Source organism: Mytilus galloprovincialis, chromosome 9 (genome assembly GCF_965363235.1).
Source record: "Mytilus galloprovincialis chromosome 9, xbMytGall1.hap1.1, whole genome shotgun sequence".
Classification (NCBI taxonomy): domain Eukaryota; kingdom Metazoa; phylum Mollusca; class Bivalvia; order Mytilida; family Mytilidae; genus Mytilus; species Mytilus galloprovincialis.
This window is the reverse complement of record NC_134846.1, coordinates 80538475-80566032: the sequence shown is the minus strand read 5'-3', so window position 1 is coordinate 80566032 and position 27558 is coordinate 80538475. Positions and strand designations below refer to the sequence as shown.

At 30.8% G+C, this 27558-nt stretch overlaps 1 protein-coding gene across 4 annotated transcripts; it reads right to left on the bottom strand.

Moving 5' to 3' along the window:
* Positions 1-1670: 1670 nt before the first annotated feature.
* On the bottom strand, positions 1671-27116 carry LOC143046109 (PH and SEC7 domain-containing protein-like). Of its 4 annotated transcripts, XM_076219109.1 has the most exons (13): positions 27043-27116; positions 22020-23436; positions 21396-21589; positions 16683-16741; positions 15639-15772; positions 15008-15107; positions 14156-14237; positions 13206-13434; positions 12751-12895; positions 12121-12264; positions 10504-10667; positions 8957-9000; positions 1671-5357 (listed from the first exon to the last, which is right to left on the bottom strand). In XM_076219109.1, the coding sequence occupies exons 2-12, from the start codon at positions 23366-23368 to the stop codon at positions 8964-8966; spliced, it is 2637 nt and encodes an 878-aa protein (XP_076075224.1). In that variant the 5' UTR covers positions 23369-23436; positions 27043-27116; the 3' UTR covers positions 1671-5357; positions 8957-8963. The 4 variants fall into 4 exon arrangements, with proteins under 4 accessions (XP_076075224.1, XP_076075220.1, XP_076075223.1 ...); XM_076219105.1 differs by lacking the exon at positions 8957-9000; XM_076219108.1 differs by lacking the exon at positions 8957-9000 and having other exon boundaries at positions 27047-27070.
* Between the last annotated feature and the right edge of the window lie 442 nt (positions 27117-27558).

The window sequence follows — 27558 nt, the reverse complement described above, 5'->3', positions numbered from 1 at the left end:
TCAAAATTGTATGAACTTCATAGATTTTTACCTGGTCTTTCAAAAAATTCATGCTTCAGGGTACGTTCGCCTGCTCCGAAAAGAGCTACAGTGGCTGCAAATAAGTTTTCAACTTTCACTGCCAAAAAAACAGACTGTTTACAGTGTTGTCTCCCCTTAAAACATGTATATTTAATCTAATTTTTTAAATTAGTTTAATCATTCAACCTGCTTTAATTGAAGTTAATTAACATATCTTTACAACCAAATACAAAAAACATGATACTGTTTCACCAATTATGTTGATAAAAAGGGACTTCCCTCCATGTCTATTTTTAGTTGGGGAATAACCCCTAGTTTTTTATACGAAACTGTTTATAGCACCCTGGACACATGAAATAAACTTCTAAATCAACATAAGACATTAATTAGCACACAAGGTATAAAGCATCAAGGTCTAACTTCTGAAATATAAAGCTTCGAGCAGATTGTTAAAGGGGCACTAGCTGTTAAATTTATGTTTTGATTTTAATCAAATTTTCATATTTGATTAATCTAACAATGTAAAACATTTATCCAAACTATTTTAAAAAGTCTAAAATAAGCAATTAACAGGACACAGGCATGAAAATATGTAGCTTTGTTTCGTGTGTATTTAAGTATAGACACTATCTAATTAACTATCGAGTTGACTTCTAGTCATCAGATGACCATATAAGCAATGTAAACATAAATATAGATATAAATAGATTAAGCAAACTCATGCTCTTGGATTTTTCTAGGTCTATTCAATTTTATATTATAGATGAAAAATAAATGTTTATCATCGTTTTTACCTGTACAAAAATGATTTTTTTGAGGATCGAATCAGTCAATCAAATGATTTACCTTTGTTTCACTTTCAATGTTGACATTCTTTTCCTTTAAATAACTGTACACATACAATTCACGTGATATCAATCTCAAGATAAATTGGTTTAATTGAAGTTCACATGAATACAGATTCAATGAGGTCGAATTATTCACTTGCAAGTGAATAATTCATAATCAATTGTTGGTTTTTTTTAGCTTATTTTGACAAAATGGAACCATACTGGCTGCTAAAAGCAAATTATTATTTCATTATTGACATTTCTTTAATGATTGAGCCAAAAAAATAATATATTAGATGTTTTATACATCTCGTAGCTAGTGCCCCTGTAATGCAGCCAAATTATTATCACTATGTGTTACATCATTCGACTTTTGTCACCGGACTCAAAGTTCCTATAAGGACATGTGTGTAATATTGGTGGACAGTTGAGTGAAGATCCAGTCAACAGTTTGTTTTACATTTCTTGCTATAGCCGCTTAAATTATTTGCAGATTTCCTTTATAATTTTCCCCCAAATTCACCTAAATAATATATATATATATTAAAGGCATTGTTTATAATGAGACATTGCCAGCTGGTTGAGAAATGAGAAAGTAGCACGGGGAAATGAGATGTTAAGCATAAAGGGAGACAAAAAGTTGTAAGTGTACAACAACAAGAGTCAAAGGTTACCCCTTAAATCATTTTCTGTTTTGTGTTTTCTTCTAACAGACACATTTTGTATTTTTTGTGCATTCCATGTATATATATTTTTTTTGCATAAGGCTTCTTTGATTTTTGGGAAAACTTCTCTCATAATATAATCAAAAGAAAAACACAAAACTGGTATTAATTTAATGACACACAAAATAAAACTAGCACATAATCTAAGTGTTTGACGAAGCATAAACAAAATAGTACTGTAACATACCAAAACAGCATTTAAGATAAAACAGATATATTGCATTAAAACACTTTGTAGGACAGTTAAAGTGACAGATTTGGATACAGCATACCCTGATCCCATTACATTATGATGAGCATTATCAGAAAAGTTCATAGAAATTGGATCATTGAAAAAAAAATCCAGTGATGGATAAATCCTATCTATTGAATCTTTCCTAATTGGGCTTATATGTTGGTAAGTATAATGAAATACAATGTATGAATAAATATGGTTCTGTGCTCAACCTCAACAAAAGCAAATAAATGTAAAATATACCCATTCACTCATTAATTATCCTTCACATAAAACATTTGAAAACACAATTAAAAAAATATTTCATGATGGAAAGTGGTATATTTTACTTAATTATACATAAACAAATGGCACAATTTTAAGGAATTTAAAATCAAGAAAACAGAATGAAAATTTACAAAAAAATTCACAGTAGATGTTTCAAAGTTAATAATTAACAAACTGTCAAAGTATTAATAATTTGCTCATAATGGAATAACTGACCTAGAAATGTATATTTTTTAAGTCACATAAGATAGATAAAAGTATAGCAATACATGTTTAAGTTTTAAAGTAATGTCTTATATACTACAGAAGATAATACCTGAAATGTTATAAAAAAGTATAATGAATTTTGAGAAAATGGTGAATATACCTCCCAAAATGAAAATGTTTCTGTTTTTCGTGTGTATAAAAGCAACCTGCATGAAAACTGACATACTGCACAAATCACAAAAATATGACCTTTCATGAAAATTAATGTCAGTATATAAAGTAGAAACCTTTTTATTCTGAATAATACAGAAACAAACATTGACATAATACTAGGTTGTCTTGGTGACCATGCTTCTTATACATTATAACTCTAAAGTAAAAAAATAATTTACCACTCGTATTGATTTTCTCATTTGGGAATTTAAAATCAAGCCAATCACACATTTTTTTCAAAGAAAGTAGAATGAGAATCTTGTTAAAGTTTGTCGTTACCTGGCTTTCAATTATTTCTATAAAGAATTCTCTTTTTATAAAGCTCATTATAAAATCTATTTGTTTCCTTACATGTCATGATTTTAAGAAATTAGTTAAAAAAATCGTTGTCCCTACATTTGCTAACTTTTGTCAACATCCTTTCTCTCTATCCAATTACTTGCTATCCCTTTCTATGATGTATAAAACATGCTACAGCCTATATGAGGAAAATCTACCATTATATTGATAATTCTGTTTTCCGAATTTACGAAAATGTCAAAGAGCTATTGTTTGAATACTTCAAATCATTTTACATTAAAACCGTTGCTTGAAATATCAAAGATTTAAAATGGAATGTCTCCAAATGATTAAAGAACTGCTACAAATGGATTAGTACTTTTTGCAATCTCTAGAAGTAATAAACAATTCAATTTAGAGTGGAAACAAAAGAATATCCTACTGCCCATTTCATTTTATAGTTAAGAAGTTTCGTTTTTATTTTTTAAAAGAATATCCTACTGCCCATTTCATTTTATAGTTGAGAGTTTTTATTTTTTACCTAAAAATTTTAAACCAGTCATATGGTGACCATAATGGTGAATGGCTAACAAAGTAATTGAGACATAATCTTTTTTAAATAAATTCCCATCAGCAGAGAGTAAACTTCAGTTTTACATGTTCTGGCCATGTGGGTCACAAATGCATGATGTTATTAGCCCAAATCATTTATCCACCATTGAATAGCTAGAACCTTTATGGAAAACAATTAATTTGTCCTCTAGCAAAAACTTTTTGACTTTCAGAAACCATAGGAAATGGTGAGGAAGTATTAAGAAATTAATAGTCTTAAGGCCATATCAATTTCAAACCCTTTGATTCTGCTAGCGTCTACAGTGACCAAATGGTAATGATTTCTCTGTTATACAAGTTAGTAGAAAAACATAAGTGTTATATTTGTATTGAAACATGAAAAATAATAATAGCTAAATTGTGCACTTGACTTACTGGTTATATAATTTATGAGTAGAAACAATGAAAATAAAAGGTTCTACTTGATATGAAATTATATGGAAATTATGTACAAACAGTTAGTATTGCTTATCCTCTTTAGTTCTTTGTCAACACGATAGGATTTTGGCCATCTTTTTTTACATAAAATACAATTTATTTACAAGAATATAAATAAAATCACAATCGTAGAATATTGCACAATGAATACAAAAACAATAGGACAAGCTGCATTAACATAAAATATTTTTGATTAAAAGTAAACTGACAGGGAAAGGAAGGTTTAGTTATGGATTGATTACAATTATAAGGATTTGTATCGATATGGGATTTCCTTGGCATCATATTTCAGATCTAACATATAGAAGGAAACTTCAGTCCAATAACAAGGTCTGAATTGAGTAATCTCTGGTCCCTTTTAATTATCAATAATCCATCAAATTATTTCAATTTAGTTTTTATCATTTCTCAGTAAAGAAATCAGATCGACATTTGATCATTTCATTGTACGGAAAACATATTGCGTACAACTAACACCAACAAATATTTCCCTTGAGGTTAAAAAAATAAGTTCCAAACTGGTAAAATACATCATTGTTCAAGATATAAAGTTGAAAAAAAATGAGTTGTATGACCGAGCCATTATGAATCATTTTAAAATTGAATGATAGTTTATATATTAAACTCAATCAATTCTGGTACAATTGTTTGATTTAATATTTCATAAATATTGATATTTTGCTAAGAGAACATTTTTTTTTAAATTCAATTAACAGTTTTCTAACTGTAATTCATATACCTATAATAAAAAAAATATGAATTATTATTCAAATATTATTTCAAAGTACAGTCAAGAAGTTTAAAAAAAATACAGAAAAATATTCATATATACGGAAACTTCTAAGTTACATTTGAATTCACAATTTACAACCTTGTTTATAACTTTTTCAACTTATCAAAATGATCTGAGATTCAATTATCAAATTATTTCCTCTCTGTGGAAAAGAAATTGATATTGAACTTGATAATTGAGCTTCGTAAATTTACCGGTAGTCTCTCTTATATTGGACCCATACCCCTCAAAACAAACACAACATTCCAGTGACAAATCAGCTATACTATAGTGCATTCAAAGTCTATGCCCTTATAGATACACTACTTATACTTGTGATAAAGCTATTCTTAAAATATTTTGTATGGAATGAAAAATATTCAAAATGTAAGCACAAAGTTTAATAATATAAAAGAAAACACTGTATGGGAACTAAAACCACTTTCTTTTTTCTGGGATCAAGATATTAAAATTTCGAATTTCAACAATTTGATTGTTATATGGCACAGCACCTGAGTAAAAAAACATGTTAACAATAATTTTCAGCCATTTAAATAGAAACAATTTGCTACAATTTTCTCAAACTATGCAAGATATTATGTCAGATAGCAATAAATTCCCAGAATTCCATATTTTCTCTGAAATGTTGGATACCAGACAACACAAAAAACATCACCAGACGACACGTTTACAAATAAGTAACAGCATTTTCCTGACTGATATAATCATCAAAGTTCCGTGGCGTAGTTGATTCGACTCTGTGGAAGAAACAGAGAAAAGTTAAAATTTGTATTTGTTTATTATCTTTTGTTGCTGTTTGAAGATGAATTTTAATATATATAATACTAATATTTCTTTCTCCATTTTTTTGCCTCAACTATGTGGATATCATTATTATAATATTTATGTTAATATATTAATAGTAGCAATAAAATCTTAAATTCTGAACACAATGTTTACTATAACATTGTATTACAATGCATTGCTTGACCTATTTTGAACTTATGCATAAAGGACAACATTTAGCGTAAATGCTCCTTTACCAAAGATTTGTTTAATTTGATCTGTTTTCAATATCTAATGCTAATTTACTTCTTCAGCTTGAACAAGTGTTATTTTGATGTTATAATCTTTGTTTTAGGTTTAATGAAGAATGGTTTAAAAATTGAAAATTGTTTTTAAGTCCTTACATTGATTGAGTGATTCTATAGGTTATTTATCATGCATCAAGCATAATCAAATTTTATTTGGTATCTAAAACATGCATATGTCTATTTCAATGAAAAACTTCTAAAACATGCAGAAATATTAGATAAAAAGATTAAAATATAATGTAATGCTTAAAACAGGGACGGAAGATACCAGAGGAACAGTCGCCAGATACCAAAGGGACAGTCATGTTGAAAAGACATGTTTAAAAGAAGTAAACAAAATTTATGTTTCATGACCATTGGTCAAGCGAAATGTTTCGGTATAAATGTTATTAATATTCCTTTCTATTTAAAGTTTCTGAGACACATATCATTAGACAGTCATTTCAATTCTTTTTCTCTCAATTTTTTTTAATAAAATCCATAAAAAAAAAATTCTGAGAAAAGGGCAATGTATGCCATCTCACCAAAGATAGATTTAGGAGAGACGGTAATATCCCAGTCCATAGCAACCATGCAATAGTTTAGTAACAAAATGGTGGAAATATTTTTCAACCACAAAAGATTGTTAAGATGAAGTTAATCATGCAAAAAGGGGGAAAATCCATTCACTCAAATGAAACAAAAGATAACTACGAAAATAATACTGAAGTGGTGCCCCATCATTCTAATATTGTTGATACACAAAACTAGGCTTGGATTTCAGCAACAAAAATGGTTTCAAAATAACAAAAAAAATCAACGTATAATTTCTGAATCCTCTCTGAACTTGTTCGTTTTTAGAAATCCAAGTTGGAAGGCTATTGGAAATGAACAGACTTTATGTAAGAAGTTATACTTATTACTCACCATAAAACAACCAATTGGGTGCAATTTGAATAACAAGAACAAAATGTTAAATAGGCATACTATACTTTTGTTTAAATTTAGAACAATTTGCCTTATTTTTTGTAAACTTCTAAGACTATGCAGTTTGATCATTTTATAAAGAAATAATAATATTGTTTATTTATATGTTATCATAAAAGTTATTTAGTAACGTAAATCAAAAAGTTATTCGGCCTGAGAGATTGACAAATCGTCATCTCTTAAACAGATATCTTCTTTCATAATATCATAATTTATTGACAAATTGTTTTCCCAGATCTTAATACTGAATAGATGAGGAGTTATTATAAGGAGGGGGTATGGTTTGGTGCCAAGTTTGCCATAAAATCAAATTACTTCAAAATTAAAAAGCTAACAAGTAGAACAAAATTTGTACATGTACTAAAATAAAACATCGCCTTTTTTATAACAATTTTCATTTCATGGATAATACCTCTGTGACTTCATCAAGGTGAGACAAAAACTGAGACGCAAAACAAAATATGAGACAAATAATCAGCCGAACCTTTTCACATAAAAATGAGCACATACATGTACATTTAGGCAGCAACCATTTGATTTTCTGGGGGGGGCTATGGTTTTTTTTTCTGGACAAATTTTTTTTTTCGCTTGCGGCGAAAAACAATCTATTTTTTTCGTGACAAGTCGAAAACAATTTTTTTCTTTCAATTTTAGCATTACATATAGTGGCAGCTGAGGGTGAAACAAACATTTTTTTTTTCTCAGAATCAAAAACAAATTATTTTTTTCTCCAAAAACTGGAAACAAACTTTTTTTTCCAAAAAAAACCATAGCCCCCCCCAGAAAATCAAATGGTTTCTGCCTTACATAAAAATTGACCATATCAGAATCTGTGGAATTTATCGATCTTATAACAAACTTGAAATAGTTATTTATTTCCACATTATAAACCAATCAGCATTTTGATGAATATTAATAAAAAAAATCATCAAGAATCCACAAGTATCTGATTGGCAAATTAAAGAAGCTATAATAAACTAGCTTCTGAGTATGATTCATGACCTCCTATTCTCAAGCAGTACAACCTGATGAAACTAACACTAAATTAACCTAAAACTAATGTTAAAACTTTACATATATTATTTTTTTTATTGATTTAAGGTATATAATCTGAATGAATTTGTGACTCTCAGTTCAATTTAGATATGGTAAAAACAGCTCTTTGCTTTTGTTTTACATCTATCAACATTTTATTTGTTAGTACTGGAAACGTTCCCAAAATTAATGTCTGTCCACCATGTCTCATTTATTGATTTATTACTATAATAATCAATATTAACCCTGCTTCCATGTGTATATGAATTTCAATAGTTATAAGTTTTTTTAAAATACTTTATTTCATAGTTAGAAAGATCTGACTAGTTGCAAAATCACTAAGCACATGAATAAAACATTCTCGAGACATATTTACTTAGGAATATCAGGATCCTTCCACCATTTTAAACATAATACCATATAATGTTAAAAATAGGATTCAAAGCATGAGACAAATAGTTAAAAAATCATATTTATATAACAATGGTATATTGCCAAAAAAAATCCATATAGCACAGTTAACTAGAAAATGTTTGGCCAATACGTAATAAAAAGCACTAATGTTAAAGCAGCCTATACATACATAAGTCATTATCAAAGCAGAAACATAAAAGTCTGAAATCTTTGAGATTCCTTCCAATTGACAAATATATACTAAATTAAAAAAAAAGTTGACTAGTAAAAAATAAAATGTCTAAATTAATATGGCACCCTGCTGCAATTCAACCTTAATAGAAAGAAAAAAATCATATAAATAACCCCTGACAAAACCAGATCATTTGTAATTACTAAGCCCCAATATACTGTATATTGGCACACATGTAATGTTAAAAAATGAACAAAAACATTTTAAACACTTAAATATGCTGTTTGATACAAGAAACATCTTTACAAACAATGAGAACAATATTGGTACTTTTGGCCCCTAATTCATTTTTATAGTTCACATTTTTTTCTTTTCAAACATTTTTTTTCTACATGTGATTGTGATTGTTGATCTGGCAATTCAACTAAAAAATAAAACCTTGTAAGCAATAAAATTGGAAACAAAAATTCAATTAAATCTCCTATGGTGCAAAGTTTAGGAAAGGGGTGAATAAAAGTTATTGGACACTCTTCAAATGTTCAAATTACAATGCATTAGGTTCCCATCACGGACTAGCATTCCATCATTTCATGCCAGAATACACCTGTCATATAAATCCCAAGCAGACACACAAACACACAGTTTTACTGTGTATCATTCTAAAAATATATCATACCAAGTATTTACACTAGTGTACCAATCACTGTTAGGTTTTCTGTTCTAATAAATAAATAATAATAAACAATTATTTTACTTTCTGTAGAGTCACCCCCTTAGGATTTTTCCCTTAAAGGTCTGACTTAAATAGAAGTTGCTTAAATTATAAACACATCATTACACATGCTAAAATGTAATATATCTACACCTAGAACAACATCAGAAAATTTTATATAAAATTTAAAAAAATTTGCTCTGTGAACCTAATAAAAAGGAGGGAAAATTTTGTGGTGTATAAAGTTTCATAAAAATATATATTTAATGTTTGAAATTGTGAGCAGGATTGTCTTAGACAGTTTAAAAGTTACTTCAGGATTCCTCCCATGACGGTAACTGCAGAATCATATTTTATGTTGGATACATAGTTTGATGCTAAAATGATAATTTGAACTGGAGGCCCCAAGGAGCTAAGCTGGCACTATGCCCTATAATAAATATGTTTTATTAAATCTTTATAATGTAAATTCATACACTCAATTGGGATGTCACACATTCAGAAAGATTTTTAATCAGAAACCTTTACAGTGCTTAGAAGTTGTAAGCTTAACTTAATCTAAATTGGCCTTAAATTGTTTAAAGGAGATCTTTGAATGTACTATTCAACAACATCCTATGCAAATCTATACTCTAAGAGAGCAGAATTCTTAAAAACAGGCAGATTGTCAAACCAACATCTAGTAAAAACAGAACACAATCCAACAATTTTTGATTTTTTTTTCAAAAATTTCTCCATTACAGCAAGTACATTGGATGAACAGGAGGGCTTATTAAAAACATTATTCTGAAAATTGTCCAATATTGGGTTCAGCAGTTGCCTATAACTGATGATAATTTAACAATAATTATAATTAGTATGTTATCCTCTAGATCTATTTACTATTATTTGTAACTGTGGTGCTAATTCCAGGTTAACAAGGTCATCAACCTTGAAATTGAAAGAAGACCAATGGGCTAATTCAGGTAAACTTTTGTTTTGTGTTTTAAGAAGAAAAGTTCTTTGAAAATAGTTACCAACAAACAGTGGACACTTACATTAGGGAGCAAAGCATAAGCAATAGCTTACTTGGTTTTAAGCAAGGTTAAAATTAATTGTTTATACCGTAATAATAATTTTTTTCAAGAAATTTGATCTAATACTGTAGTTTTCTGTATGTGTATGTATGAATCATTATTCATGGTACATGTATAACATGTATTTATAATTTTACTATCAACTTGAATGTAAAAATTAAAGAACTAAGAAATTGCAGCAAAGATATCCACCTCTGTAGTAGTACAACTATAGTACTACTATGTTTTAGTCAACAAGACTTTCTGGCTAAAGCAAAGAGACATTATAGATGAATGTTAGTAGCCTTCTCTCCCATGCTCCCTTCTCCATGCATGTCACTGTCGTGATAACTATTTCAGCACCAATGTTACAAATACTGTTACCACAGTAACCTTATTTATATAATTTGGAAGTCTGAGTGTTCATTATTATAAATAGCCTCACGGTAACTGTACCTATCTGAGAGACTGCGTTGAACAGGATGTTGACGTGCTGGTCGCCCAACCGTGACAGATTCATCATCCTCTCCTATCACAGTTTCCACTAATGAAGGCTCTAGTTCTGGATATGAAGACAAGCGTGACTGTATTAGGTATACATAGGTTTTATATCTTTTTAACTGAAACAAAAAATGATATGTCAGTTATATAAACAAGATTTGTCAAAATATCGACCTTTTTCAATTATTCAATATAAGCATCCTTTGAACAGTAGCAACATTCCAGCAGCACCTGCATACAGGGTAGATATCTCCCAATTGATACGATATTCCCGTGCTTGCATTTCTTATCATGATTTTCTTGATAGAGAGTTGCTGCTCACAAGGAAGCTATTAAACCAAGAGTTCAAAATGGTTAAGTTGAAATCATTCATTCGTAAATTTTACGGACGCCATCACGAGTTGGTTGACCGTTATGGTTTCACAAATGATATCAGATATGTTCCTTATGTAGTAACTACAATCCCCTTCCCTTTCATGAATGTGACCTACCAAATTAGACTACTGTAAAAGCAGAAATTTTCGTGGGGGATTTAATTTCGTTTATTTCCTGGATAAGATTATCCACAAAATTTAAACCCCAACGAAAATTTAACTGTAGATTTACATTATTTTATGATCTGACAAAATCTTATTGATATTATATAATAGGTGAACATACATGCATACAATGAAATAAATAGGTTCATTGATTAGACATCGATATTCAAAGATTTTCTTTGAGTCAGATGATAATCCTAATTCTTTGTTTTTACAGTAATTAATAATGATCAAGAACTGTCAAACAATGTCATTTAACAGACTGATGCGTCTGTAATGCCCTCAAGTCGCAATACATTTATCACACAAGCATTGTCCTTTGATAAAACATCAAAGGTGTGTAAAAGCCAATTAGCGTGTGCAGGTAACAACACTTCATTAGTGCTCACTGTTACTACGAAATGCAATTATTGATTTTCCCATCATCGAAAGTTCAGATCAATATCATTGAGTATTGTCAATTATAAAGTGACATTATTATAATTGTTTTCTAAACTTAAAAGCCACGAAAATTAATCCCCAGGAACTTACTTTTGGATACAAAACCATGAAATTTTAACCCCACGAAAATTAATGTTTATACAGTATTTACCGGATTTGTTATAATATAAGAAACACAACGGGTGCCACATGAACAGCAGGATCTGCTTACCCTTCCGGAGCACCTGAGATCACCCCTAGTTTTTGGTGGGGTTCGTGTTGCTTATTCTTTACTTTTCTATGTTGTGTCATGTGTTCTATTGTTTGTCTGATTGTCTTCTTTCATTTTAAGCCAGGCGTTGTCAGTTTATTTTTCGATTTATGAGTTCGACTGTCCCTCCGGTATCTTTCGTCCCTCTTTTTCAAATAATAATCTTTTTTCTGAATATAAGAGATTTCTAGTAATTATTACAAATGCCTTACTACGCAACTTATATTTCTTTTTGAAAAGTCCACCTCAAGCTCTATATCAAATGAAAAATGACATATTCCTGAAATTTGAAAATATAATGTATTTATAATAAATGCTCAATATGTATAAACTATATTTTACCTCATATTCTAAAAAACTTTCTTTTTCCATATAATCTGCAATAATTCTGGCCTTAGCACTTTTATCTGGAGGATACTGCCTATGATCCTTTAGTTCTTGCTCTAGTTCTTCTGTTTTCACTGTATGTTTGGCAAGCTGCTCTCGCTACATATATAAATTATTATTCATATTTTAACTTCATTACACTTACACTCTCAGTATACTTCAAATTTCCAACACCAATGAGAACTAGTTAATTTGTAATTTTTTTGAATGTGAAAAATACTTCTTTTTTTTTAAATTACCTAGTAAAACCAATGTTTTTTGGGGTAAACTTGTGCTTCTAAGTTAATTAGAAGACGAAGAAGGACGCCTCTGGGTGCGAGAATTTCTCGTTGCATTGAAGACCTGTTGGTGACCTTCTGCTGTTGTCTGCTCTATGGTCGGGTTGTTGTCTCTTTGGCACATTCCCCATTTCCATTCTCAATTTTAAGCATAGACAGTCTTATATCTTCTTTTTGTTTAAAACAAAACAAATAAACACGAAACTAGAAATAAATGTTTTTTTTAATATTAGCATTGATTTTTCAGATTACAACAACACTGTACAAATTTCATTTTCTTCATCTTCTTGTGAATATGTTATCTTACCAAGTTAAATCTTGTGTAAGTAGCAGGCAGTAATGGCCGTTGAAATTTTCTCTGTGAGCCAACACCACCAGATAAGGCAGGGGCAGATAATGTAGCTGATACAAAGTTAATAGTGTCAATCCAGTCCTGGAGTTCTTTACTGTCACTATAATGTATAAATACAAATTCTATTACAATTTACCACTAATCACGATTTTTAATGGAGAAAATCATATATTACAAAGGGGTAACTGTATTTCAGTCTGTAACTAAGGGATGTCACCATTTTCAATTGACAATGTTTGCAGAGTTTTGATTCATGAGTCGTATAGTTTGTTTATCCCTTCTACAGCAATGAAATTCCTTATATTTTCTAAATACTGGCCAACTTTTAATATCTTTTAATGATGTAAAAAAATAAACTTTACAATATGCTTTAACTGTGCTGTACTACAATCTTTAAATGATGAACTAACCTGGTTTGGAATAAGAATATTGCCCAGTCAGCTGTCTGTAATCGAAATACATGTTGTTTTTTGGTATAATCAGCAGCTCTCACTGCAAGGCTATGGTGGACACGTATGGCATTCTGGTTACCTTCAGGTAGCTGTCCCTTTTTCATCATATGTTGGTCTTTATAAAGGTACAAAACCATGTCTTGTAAACTGGCATAAAACATCTTCCACCCTCTCTTCCCCAAAGGAGCTGCAATAGAAAAATAAAAGTATTGTGAATCCTAAACCGAATGTTCATTTATAAAATTCTTCACAACTTTGAGGTAGCTGTGCACTATTCTTCTACATTTACTATCCTTTAATTATTATTTTTTTCTTTTTTTTATTCCTTATTACCCAATTGCAAAGTTTTAAAGTTCCTGACTCAAGACTGAAGAGTAGATACTCATATTTGCTTGTTGTTCATGGAAGCTATTGTAACATCATATAAATATAACTGATTCCATTTATATACTGTTTTATTAAAACATGTAACACTAAAAGAGTATCAAAATTCAAAGTTACTAGAGGCAGCTAAAAGCTGCCAGCTGTCAACAGAAATGCGTTCATGAAAATGCAACATAATACAAAACATATTAATAGCAAAACATAAATATTTCTAGAAATTTTAGCATTTGAACAATATATACTGAGTAATGGGCCTCACAAACTGAACTGAATTGAAATGTATGAATGATAATGAATCATGATAAAAAAATATCAATGACCAGTTAGAAGTATTTTTCCTATAATTGATTATCATAAACTTAACATAAGGTGATGCGTATGTCATCGATTGAAAATTAACACCTGTTTTGCATCACAACAAATCTTCATTATGTTCAACAAAAACTATCCTATCAAATTATAATATATTTCTTTTTCAATTTGTACTATAGCCATGATAGCCCACTCAAGAGTTTGGTACTTACTTTTCTTTTTATCTGGTTCTTTACAACATTTTCTCATGACATATCCATGTTTAAATTCTGTAGCATGGTTTGGATCTGGTACCTGTTTAAAGTATTTAAAATAAAATGGAGGATAAAACAGGTAGGTTTGAAAAAATATATATCACTTAAAACAATCAAGATTAAGTACTCTTCTAACATTAACTTTTCATTAGTTAAAGTCATAGCTATATTAATACAATTTTTAAAGTAACATGGAAGAGCAAAACTTGAAACATGTGAAAAGAGGATTAGGTCAAATGATCACTATCAGATAGAGATGTCGCCTTACAATGATTTTACAGACATAATACAGTTGAATTATTCATTGGTATCTTAAACTGTCAAAGTTAACATTGCTAAGTGAAAATCATATTACAAGGTTTCTATCGAACAAAGAATGTTTTATATAACTATAGTTAACCAAACTGTCACTGAGCAGTGGACCAAAGGCAAGAAACTTAGGTTGATCATTGAAATACGAAACAGAGATCAATGTCATAGTATTCACGACAGACAAACAGAAATAGTGTACAACAATTCTCTAGATTAGATTACCTGATAGTAACTGAGAAACTGTTTTAAACATAAATGAACTTAACAGTGATAATTGGATCATGAAATTTTGATTTTAAGAAATTTGATTAAGATATGTATGAGCTCAAAGAACTAATAATGTATCTCCCTTAAACACTGTAAAAATTCATTTTGTATACACTAACTAATGTTGTCATAGCCATTACAATTCAACTTTTATTTCACTGAATCAAATTTAAGATAACACCCGAACAACATTTATATTTGAAAATTTCTACCACCGTGAGGTATCCTTACATCTAAATATGGATTATGTCCTATGGCACTTTGTGGCATTGTAGCTGACACTGGGGCCATCTTTTCTTCCACATGGTTAGTCTCTTCCTCAGGGTTGTCTCTGTCAACAAAAACATTGAAATGGAAAAAAACTATAAACTAGACCTATTTTTATAAAAAAAAATAATCATGTTTCAAGAATGTTTGAATGTTTCATTTCTCAATTTACTGTATGAGGTATCGGAATGATAAGAAATTATTCCAAAAAACATAGAATAATAATAATTTGTGAAAGACAGTTTTGTGAATTGAATATGTAAGTTTACTTGCCATTTTTTAAATCTGTGTACCATAATTATCACTGAACATATTTGGTTAACTATGATATTCATCTTGCAATGCCAATTTATAAAAGCACTTTTTTTTTATGGGGTGTGTGTGCCAGAAACAGAGTTAGCATACTTCAATGATAATAAATGTTAACTTGTTATTAATGGCTTTGTATAAAATAATGTCTTATGTTACAAAATACATGTGAGCCCATTCAATGGAAATAAACATGCTCTTCTATTTTTCATCTTAACAATAACTGGAACCTAAAGATAACTGCAGACGCTTTGGTTTAAAATAAGTAAAATTCATTCAAACTTACAAAGCCCACTCAAATGGTTCATGCTTTATATTTTGGTATAGAGTCTTAAGTAATTCTTTAGGGAAATTTTCCCCATCGTTTAATTCTGCTAGATTGTCAATAAATTCTGAACATGTCATCCTTTTTCCTATATTCTGTAAAAAATAAATTAAAAAATAATATTAAACATAAACCTGTTCCAAAGTTTGTTAATTAAATGTAATAAGTATTTTCATACAATGGCCATACCATTTATAAATATACGGTAAATAAGAACACCTTCAATACATTATTACTGAAATTTTGGTTTGGATAAGTCATGAAAAGGGAACTACAGTTTCAAGGATTATATGATAATCAGGCTATTCAACAAGACAATGCTACTTATTTCTGAAACAATATGAACATAATGCCCTTGTATGAAGCTTAAGGTGTTATGGTAGATTAATGCACGAGGGAAAACATTATCATTGGTCTTTAGTCACAGATGATAATTTTTCACTGAGGGTGTTAATCACCCTAACACCTTCATCCATGTATATATTTTTACTATACATAATGCCTTTGACTCAAGTGTGCACTCTATTATTAAAAGGACAATTGTAAAAAAATAAAGCCACAAATTAAGATAGTTTACTATAATAACTGTAATTATTTTATTTTGCGCGTAACATTTTACTTAAGTGTTCCATATACATATAACATCACATCCTTGGTTACTTTTTTAAAGCTTTCTTATATAGATTCATTTATATACTTTCCACTGTCATTTTTGTTGTCTAGGTTTTTTCAATGATCAATCACATCAACAGAACGATAGAGAATCAGTAAACCTTGGCCGTAGCAGTTGTTAATTGTTCCAAATTTGCAGACCTTGAGCTCAGGCCGGTGTTAATTTTAAACATTAACACGCGTTGCTAATATTATCACATGTTGCTATGGGTGGGCCGGGTTAATAATACATGTAGGTCAGTCAAAATTAACAAATTGCAGTATGTCCATGATGTCCAATGAAATGAATGGATGATATAAAAAAATTGCATAAAGTGTAATAAATATACTTACTGAGCCATGTAGATCTGTGTTCAGTAACATTATTGCACATGTTAAAGTATGACAGGAATCTGTAGAAATAGAAACAAAAAAAATCATTAATTTATTGTTATCTAATAAAATGTGTGAGAATCCAAGAAAGACGATTTTTTTCTAATTATAAAAGCAACCAGGTGCTCCGCAGGGCGCAGCTTTATACGACCGCAGAGGTCGAACCCTGAACAGTTGGGGCAAGTATGGACAAAACATTCAAGCGTGATACAGCTCTGAATTTGGATTGTGATCAAATTTTTGACATTACATGGTTTTTTTTTACACAAAACAAATGTCAAGATTTTACAAATCAATTAAAGATTTCTTCTTCAAACTTTTTAAATCTAAAATTAAATAGTTGACACAGCATAGGTTTCTGACACAGAATGAATGTGGTCTAATGAACTTTAAAGTTTTTTTTTGCCTTTGAGCAATTCACTATGCTGTTGAATATTAATCCTCTCAAAAAAATGTTTGAAGAAATTTTCTTTTTATTTATGAAATCTGAAATGAGAAAAATTTAACCCCCCCCCCCTTTTTTTTCACATCCCTGTTTTCCTTTTTCCAAAACTGATATCAATTCAAATTTCTAAAGTGCTTGTTATCACTGAATGGTAAAGATTGGTTGGTAGTAAAAGTGAATATACATTGTTTATTGTATAAAACAATAAAAATGAACCCTGAACGGTTGGGGCAAGTATGGACACAACATTCAAGCTGGATTCAGCTCTAAATTTGGATTGTGATTAAATAGTTGACACAGAATGAATGTGTTCTAATGAACTTAAAATTTTTGTTTTCTCTTAGAGCAATTCACTATGCTGTTGAATATTAATCCTCTCAAAAAAATGTTTGAAGAAATTTTCTTTTTTATTTATGAAATTTCAAATGAGAAAAATTGAACCCAATTTTTTTAATCACATCCCCCTTTCCCTTATTCCAAAACTAATCTCAATTAAAATTTCTAATGTAGTTTGCAACAATAACTGTTCATTTAAATACATCATAAAATATTAAGATGTAAAAAAACTGCTTGTTATCACTGAATGGTAAAGATTATTTTAATTTATCAGTTGGTAGTAAAAAGTGAATATACATTGTATATTGTATATAACAAAGATTTAAGTTGATTCTGGACAAAGAAAGATAACTCCAATTAAAAAAAAATCTTGCTATTGCACAATATTTTGCAATTAGATATTTCTTGCTTACTATTCTGGACAAAGAAAGATAACTCTAATTAAAAAAAAATTTGCTATTTCACAATATTGTGCAATTAGATATTTCTTGCCATTGCGCAATACTGTGCAATTGAAAAGACTTGCTATTGCACAATACTTAATATAATAATTTTAGATCCTGATTTGGACCAACTTGAAAACTGGGCCCATAATAAAAAATCTAAGTACATTTTTGGATTCAGCATATCAAAGAACCCCAAGATTTCAATTTTTGTTAAAATCAGACTAAATTTAATTTTGGACCCTTTGGACTTTAGTGTAGACCAACCAAAAATGATGAATCTACATACACAGTTAGATTTGGTATATCAAAGAACCCCATTTATTCAATTTTTGATGAAATCAAACAAAGTTTAATTTTGGACCCCGATTTGGACCAACTTGAAAACTGGGCCAATAATCAAGAATCTAAGTACATTTTTAGATTCAGCATATCAAAGAACCTAACTGATTCATTTTTTGTCAAAATCAAACTAAGTTTAATTTTGGACCCTTTGGACCTTAATGTAGACCAATTTGAAAACGGGATTAAAAGTTAAGAATCTACATACACAGTCATGACAGTTAGATTCGGCATATCAAAGAACCCCAATTATTCAATTTTGATAAAATCAAACAAATTTTAATTTTGGACCCTTTGGGCCCCTTATTCTGTTGGGACCAAAACTCCCAAAATCAATACCAACCTTCCTTTTATGGTCATAAACCTTGTGTTTAAATATCATAGATTTCTATTTACTTATACTAACGTTATGATGCGAAAACCAAGAATAATGCTTATTTGGGCCCTTTTTTGGCCCCTAATTCCTAAACTGTTGAAACCAAAACTCCCAAAATCAATCCCAACAGTTCTTTTGTGGTCATAAACCTTGTGTCAAAATTTCATAGATTTTTATTAACTTAAACTAAAGTTATAGTGCGAAAACCAAGAAAATGCTTAATTGGGTCCCTTTTTGGCCCCTAATTCCTAAACTGTTGGGACCTAAACTCCCAAAATCAATACCAACCTTCCTTTTGTAGTCATTTACATTGTGTTTAAATTTCATTGATTTCTATTTACTTAAACTAAAGTTATTGTGCGAAAACCAAGAATAATGCTTATTTGGGCCCTTTTTTGGCCCCTAATTCCTAAACTGTTGAAACCAAAACTCCCAAAATCAATCCCAACCGTTCTTTTGTGGTCATAAACCTTGTGTCAAAATTTCATAGATTTCTATTAACTTAAACTAAAGTTATAGTGCGAAAACCAAGAAAATGCTTATTTGGGCCCTTTTTGGCCCCTAATTCCTAAAATGTTGGGACCAAAACTCCCAAAATCAATACCAACCTTCCTTTTGTGGTCATAAACCTTGTGTTAAAATTTCATAGATTTCCATTCACTTTTACTAAAGTTAGAGTGCGAAAACTAAAAGTATTCGGACGACGACGACGACGACGACGCCAACGTGATAGCAATATACGACGAAAAATTTTTCAAATTTTGCGGTCGTATAAAAATGACAAAGTCCATGTCTTGATATGAGAAACCCCCAAAAATCGCTCAGATTAAACATAAAATGGCAAGTGCACAACTTCATGCCTATATGTATATTTGGTGGAACTCTATTTTTAAGGTGTTGCAGATACACAAAGTATATGACACAGACAAAGATGATGCCAGACAACAGAAGTGACCCCTTTGTTTCACATCAGCAATGCAGCATTGATGTTGGGTAACTCCAAAAATATCTTTACCAGGTAGTACATGATACAACAACAAACCTTATGATTTAATACTTACTAATATCAATATTGTTTTTATTTATTATTTTTAGGCCTAAACCGCTAAATGTACATAATTATTAAGAACATTCATCCTTGTAATGTCTATAAAGATTGTTAATATTCAACTTTTAAGTCTTATGTATGATTGATTAATTCATGGTGTTTTAAAACTACTTTTGGGGTATTTCGTGACGGCAAGTTTTGATTGGTAGAAGTATCCAGAGTGCCTGGAGATCTTTTGATAGGAAAACTGAAAATTCTTGTCATTTAAGATTGGCGTTGAGCTCACAACCTCAGTGTTGACTGGCTAGTGATTCCAGCAGTAGAACTACTTAAGACCACTTGGCCACTAAGTCCCCTGTCTTATTGGTTGAATGTCTACTGTGCATCTTTATGGTCTAAATGTATGTCTGCATCTTTAAACAGAATGTGAGTTATTTATAATAATGCTTTCAGAATAATAATGGGATATCAATATAGATGTAGTGCAAGTAATATGATTATCGGACATGAAGTTATGTCCTTCAAGGAAGTTATTCAAAAGTCAATGTTATGTTATTCAAATCACTTGGTTAACAGAGATTTATTGTATTCTTCAACATTGTTGAAAGTATAAAGTATGGTTATGATGCGTTATATAATTTTTTTTTACAATAATTAACTCTGTAAGTATTTTAACATTGTATCCTGTTTAAATAGAATACTTTGTGTCATGTTTAGTTTGATTTTTTTTTAAATAAAGTTTATGTTATCTTATTGTATCTTATAACTGTAGTAAGACACGATAAGATAACTTAAACTTAATGCGCGATTTCGTCATGGTGAAAGTTCCCCAATTGTTTAATTTTCATCCATGGAGATCCCTGTTGCATGCATTAAAATTTAACAATCATTGTTCTCCCAACTAAAATTAAAAGAACATCCTGGTAAACAGGAAACTTTGAGATTACATCTTGTTTCTAGAAATGAGCATCACATCCATAACATAATGATAGATTGAATCTATAATATTCAAGCAATATAGCACTGAATTACTAGGATTCTAAAACTTTTTGGGGAAAAAACTGAAGTAATGTTTGTTAGCTTGTTGCTGTCTAACATAACTTTCAGTGCCATGAGTCTATAATGGCTGCCAGCTTCTATTGGAAAAGGAAGCTGGAATGCCTGGCCACAGAACTTTGACAGGAAAATGAACATGCCTTGTCAAATAAGATCAGAGTTGAACACCTTGCCATGGGCAGGTGCAAAACTTACAATTTGTAAAATTGATCACTGGATATAAAAAAAACTTCCAAAAAGTTGTGCCAAATACATCTAAAGTAATCTATGCCTGGGATAAGAAAATCCTTAGTTTTTCGAAAAATTCAAAGTTTTATAAACAGGAAATTTATAAAAATAAGATCAGAGTTCAACACCTTGCCATGGGCAGAGGCAAAACTTACAATTTGCGAATTGATCACTGGATATAAAAAAAACTTTTATCACAGAGGTCTAAAAATATAACCATAAAAAATATTACTATTAAATTTATTAACTTTTGATTTGACAATAAATTAGTTTTCACTATGAGGGTTTTTTTTTTTTTTTTTTTTTAAATAAGTTGAGCATAAGTCATGAAAGGACTTCTAGTATGTTTCAATGTAAGGTCAAATATATAAAGTACCAGGTGTACTATTAATTCACTCACCTTCTGAATTATAAATTCCTGTATTACATTCACAATATCGTCTAGAGAAATGTGCCAGCACTCTTTCTCGTTCCTGAGTTTCTCCAGATAAACAAAACTGCTGTAAAAATTCTCTTAAAGCATAGTCTAATGTACGATCCTCAAAGGAAAAAAGTTTTAAATACTCTTCAGCAACCAAAGTGCTAAAGTCATTTCTGAAAAGAAGTAAGTATAAACATACACATATTTAAGTTGAACCATTCGAAAATTTATCATTTACTGAAAATACTGACATGACTGAGAAATAATTAATTTGTTTGTGCTACGTGTGTATATACATTATGATACTTGTGATATTTTGACTCGTCTATAAAAATTACACTGGATGAAATTAAACATATATAAAGTATTTGCCCATACTTACATAATTTCCAATGGGGTGTAATTTCAAAGTGGTATACATATATCACTTGGTATACATGTAGGAATTTCTTTGTCAAGTGTCTATATACATGTATGCAAAACTTTTATATATGAATGAGGTGTGTCTGTTTCAAAGCAATCTGAATGTCTGTACAAGAAATTTGAATGTTGAGATCCCCCCTCTTGGAATACAATATTATCAAACATTAAAGGTGTTCTTACTTTTTACTCAGATGTCTGGAGACATCAGATTTTCTGAAGCCATCCAACTGATACAACCTTTTGGCCAGTCTTTGTGCTGATGGTCTATCAACACTTGTAGAAGGTGGTTGATATTCCAATAAGTTAGGATCCCGTGAAGGATCAAATGAGTCTCTATCAGACCGATTAGATGATATACTACTATCAGGGGATTGATTAGATATATCATGTGGAGAACCATTATAATGTTCACATGGCCACTGTGAATTATTATATTCATTCAAATCGTCTGTTTTTAAGGCAAAATCATCATTCTGTACTCCTCTACCTTTTTTCATATCAATGCTAATAAATCCAGGAATAAATGCTTTGTCACTACTGCGATGTTCTGGTGAGTTATGCAGACTCCTGGATACTTGATCATCTATTATTGTTTCTATTGGTTGTGAGCCACGTTGAGGTATCTGATCTAAGGAATAAGCCATATTATCATCAATGTCAATATCTACTATAGCAAATTCCCCATCAGATTTTAGTTCTTGACTTTTGCTTGGTCTAACATACTGCTGATGAGCAGACTTGTCCAACGCAATTTTTTCAGCACTTTTGCTAGTCACTATTTTTGATTTTTCTGATTTCTCAACTTTTACAGGTTTTGGTGAACTATTACCATCTGAATTTTCATTATCAATGAATTTCATATTATCATTCAAATTTTCCTGACCTTTTACATCTTCTTCATGAGGTGAAATTAATCCTGAATCACCTTCATTGAGTATAACAGTTTGTTCAGAAATGTCCGACTTCATGTCTGATGAAACCGATGATATAGTACTGCTAGCTGCAGATGACTGTGATTGACTCATTACATCACAACCAGTATTTGACAATGAAGGAGCACTTTTTGTTTCACCGTTTTTACTAGAACTTTGCAGTTCAAGGGTACTGGAAGCAGACGCCTGTCCCTGATCTTCGAAACCTGATTCTGCTGACCTCTGAAATTTTTTATCTAACTTTGGAGAATCCTCTATTAAATCATTAGTGTAGTGAGATGGGGCATCCATATCAGCAGCAACACATGAATCCGAACTGTCAGAAGCATTTCTACTTGATGCATCTCGTCTTGTTTTTGGTGATGCAGTAGTTCTAATGATCATATCCCCTGTCATAAGGAATGTCTCAAATCCTTTATCTTTCTTCCCGTTTTCCTCCTTAGAGGTGTTCCCATTTTCTACTTCAAAATTAGATTCTAGGTTTCCATTGACATTTTGATCAGAGATGTTTAATTCCAAGGATCCATTTTGCACAACATTTGTGGATTTAACAGGGACAGGGATACGGGACAGACCATGGGGAGACCGGTCAACCATGGCAGGAACAGCATAGGTCCTGTCTAACCTTTATCTACATACAACATGGTATCTATCCTTACACTAGCCTACAATATAGAACACAATAATAAATCAGTCACTGTTTGAAACGTAATTTATCTACATACAGCATGGTATCTACATTGTATCTTATACTGGCCTATAGTGTAGAATACAGCAATAAAGCAGTGTAAATTTTATACATGTATTTGTCTATATGTTCTTGTTCAAGGAATTTCAGTCATTCCTTACACATTTAAAAATCAGTTCAACTATGCTTAAAACAAATTAAAACAGAGACATGTAAGAGTAAAAACTTAAGTAGTTTTGAGAAATACACTTCGGAATGTTCCCAGAAAACTTCATCATGCTCATGGGCTTTTCCTTATGACTTTATGTGACCAAGTGCAAGTCCTACACATAGTTGGCTCATGGTCATAATACAAGGAACTATTGTTAGAAAGTTTTGATATTCGTGGGAGATTTCTAATTAATATGTTTCCTGTTTCATGTATATAGATATAAGAAGATATGGTATCATCAGTGACAAACTGACAATGAGACATCTCTCTTTCCAAGTCATAATTTGAAAAGGTAAAACATTATATAGGTCAAAGTAAGGTCTTCAACACAGTGCCTTGGCTCACACCCAACAGCAAGCTATGAAGGGCCCAAAAAACAGACTAGTGTAAAACCATTCAAATGGGAAAACCAAATACCTTGAATTATTTCAAAATAAATCAGGAAACAGTACATACAAAATTTAATGTGTCGTTTCATATGTCCATATCTGTTTGTAAATTGAATGTTTACAGTTTAATATGATGTTATATTAATGTGTCCTGAAATTGAATATACAATGCAGTACATTCTAGATTAGTTAGCATATAATTTTCCAAATAATATTCACAAGATGCACCCAACACCCATTTAAGATTATATGATTACTACCCTGAGTTTTTGTAATTTGGTTCGCTTTCGGGTCGATCCGGCCCAACGTCGATCCGGCCCAAGTCGATCCGGCCCTACGTCGTTCCGGCCCATATGTAAAGTCGATCCGGCCCCAATAAAAAATATATTTATAAGGAATAGAAATAAAGATATATATTAATTGTAATTCATAAATGTTTATGATTTTTATTATAATGTAAAAGGTGTACGTTAAAAAAAATAAAAAAGGCCTTTGAAAAATATTTTTTTAGATGAGTATAAAACAACTAGGTTGATTATGTTTTTATTACAAGTTTTCAAGATTATTGTATAATTATATTAAAACGTATATAACAAATAGTTACATACACAACGGTACAAGCCGATCCCCAAGCTGATACATACAAACTTTGTTTTTCTTTTAATTTCTTTAAATTTCTAAACTGTTGTTTGATTTGCCGAATCCTTGTGCATTCAATGTCATGTTATTTTCTTCAATAAAGCATAATGGATACTCATATAACTTGTTTTTATTTATCTACACACAACTGTTCAAAATATTGTCAACTTTAAGAAAAATATATTGACTCAGGGCTCACACTACTTCAGAATTATAGGGAGAAGTGACTTCTCTTTTTGAAACTGATAGGGAGAAGTGGTGAGATTTGAAAGAGAAGTGCTCATTCGGGCGGTGCGCTACAATGTTTGGATTTTACTATAGTATAAAGGGTCATATGTAAATAATGTTCTTTTTATATTATTCAATTCATATCTTAGTATACAATTAAAGTAACATTTCAAATTAAAAGTTGTTTAAGTTTAACTAAGGTTTTGAAAAAAACTACAAACTAAGTATTTATATCTAGCACAAAAAAATATTTTTTTTATTTTAAAAAATGTAAAGAAATTATAATATATCAATTACAATTTAATTCAAATCTATCTTGTGTATGAAATTCAATGTTTCTCATAAAAAATATAAAAGTTATTAAGCTGGGCCATAATATAATTAATAGTCTCACAGTTGAGCAACTTTGAAACAATCCATAAAAAATATAGGGAACTATATACACCAATCAATTAGATGTAACCAAAAGTCTCTTAATGTGTGTGGAATACGTAATTTTTCCCTTTGGGATCAATATTCTTCTGTCAGCTGTTTCATCCGTGCCTCCGTAGTAATTATTGTAAAAGTACGGATTTCTGTCATAGCTGGTCCGGTTCAGATCCGTAGTTTAGAAATCGGTCAATGGCGGACAAATGCAAGAAAATTTACAAAAATAAACGATGTTTGACAAGTTATTTGGAAAGGAACATGACGTTTTTAATGCAATAAATGGATTGAACATTTACTGGAGGCAACTTTTATCACGTTTAAATGAAGTAATAAACTTATTTTGCCGCCGAAATTTAGGTTGATGTACGTTTTCGAGTAACAACCACCGGAACTTGCGGAAATGCACGAAGTAATAAAAAGTTGTATTTTTATCAAATAACCTGCTACACACTGCAAAGACAATGCTTCAACCTCTTTTCTCAAGATAATCACTCGTTTAGGTGTAAATTTCTTTAATTATCAATTAAAAATTGATGTTTCATCAACTTGGTAAAAATTGAATATGTCCGATGACGGAAGCGACTGAAAGCGAGTATTGTCAAGAACAGGGCGACTTGTTTTCGCTTTTGGGGGTCGGGGAAAGCGAAGTGACGGTCGGGAAAGCGACTTCTTCGCCCAAGTCGCCTGGTAGCGTGAGCCCTGTTGACTATATTCGATATTAAATATTTTATTTAGCTACTCTGTGTGAGAAGTAAATAAAATAAAAATCGCCATGACATTCAAAGTCAACATGGAAAATATCTTCACATTTTAAAATATGTTGTAGCTGCTATACACACAGACACAATACCACTCAGTTTCGTTTCGATTTAAAATAGTTCTTTAACTGGTACTCCAATACTTCACTTTACCTGTTGTCATCCATCATCGACACTTTTTGCAAATTCCGTTTATATTGTTCAAATTTGTGACAAATTCGTCCATATAGTGAATATAGTTTATTCATATTTTATTATGGGGTCGGATCGACTTGGGGCCGGATCGACGTTGGCCGGATCGACTTGGGCTGGATTGACTTTGGGCCGGATTGACTTGGGGCCGGATCGGTTTGAGGCCGGAACGACCGGATACCTTTGGTTCATGTACACAAAGAAATTAACCTACAAATATGCATTTTCAGTAGAATTTCTGGTGCTCAAATAATTGAAACTGTCTATTTTTGGACAATTTTACAGGAAAAACAACTGGTGAGATTCCACTTTTTGCAAGAAAATAAAATTAACCCTCCAACATGTCATAATTTTTCATTTTTCAGACTGGCAAAGAGGAAGCAAAATATAGAAGTAATTAATAAATGCTTGTAAATATGACATATTACACAAATATGTGGGCTTTAGTAAATATAATAATTAACAGCAGATATTCTATTATTTCTTAAATTATGTCTCTTATAAAAGAGGTAGTAACTAATCAAGTGGTCATCTTCTTCAATGGGCATATCCCTATTCAGAAGAATGCTGTGATTAATTTGTTGACAAAGGCATTGTTTAGAAGGTGGATTTTAGATGGGATGAGGTGACTTCATTCGATTATTTTGTTGTTAGTAAAAAAATCTTCTTACAGATACATAAATACTGTATAAATCAATTGGTTTAAGAAGGATTTAGGATAAATTACACAATATTACCAACAGGAAAATAAGCCACTTCACCTATTTCCTCCCAGGAGCGAGTAATAAAAGAAACGGTGTTCGGATTACCGGATTACCGGAAGTGAATATCTAGATGCATTCGAAATTTTTACTTGGGTGTTACCATCCAAGCCACTCCATTAATTTTTAATATAGGATCTCATATTGATGATAAACTTTCTTTTCCGTAGTAACAAAGAACTTCTTTCATAAAGAATGTATTGTTATACGTGAAAAGGACAACATGTATAATGAACTTTCTGTAGAGAGACTCAAAAGTTTAGAGAGAGCCCACTGAATTGCCTTGACATAGGACTCTTTCATGAATATTAATGGGTAGAGCAAGCCAGTGCTTTGGGGAGCTATTTTTTTCTAATTTCCTTTATTGGGCTATTAAAGAAGGCACTGGCTACGGTTACATGGAAATGTAACAATAATAAAAGTATTATTGTTACATTGGAGACTAATTGCCGGAATGCAAAGTTGGGTGAGGAACCGATTAATTACGAATGT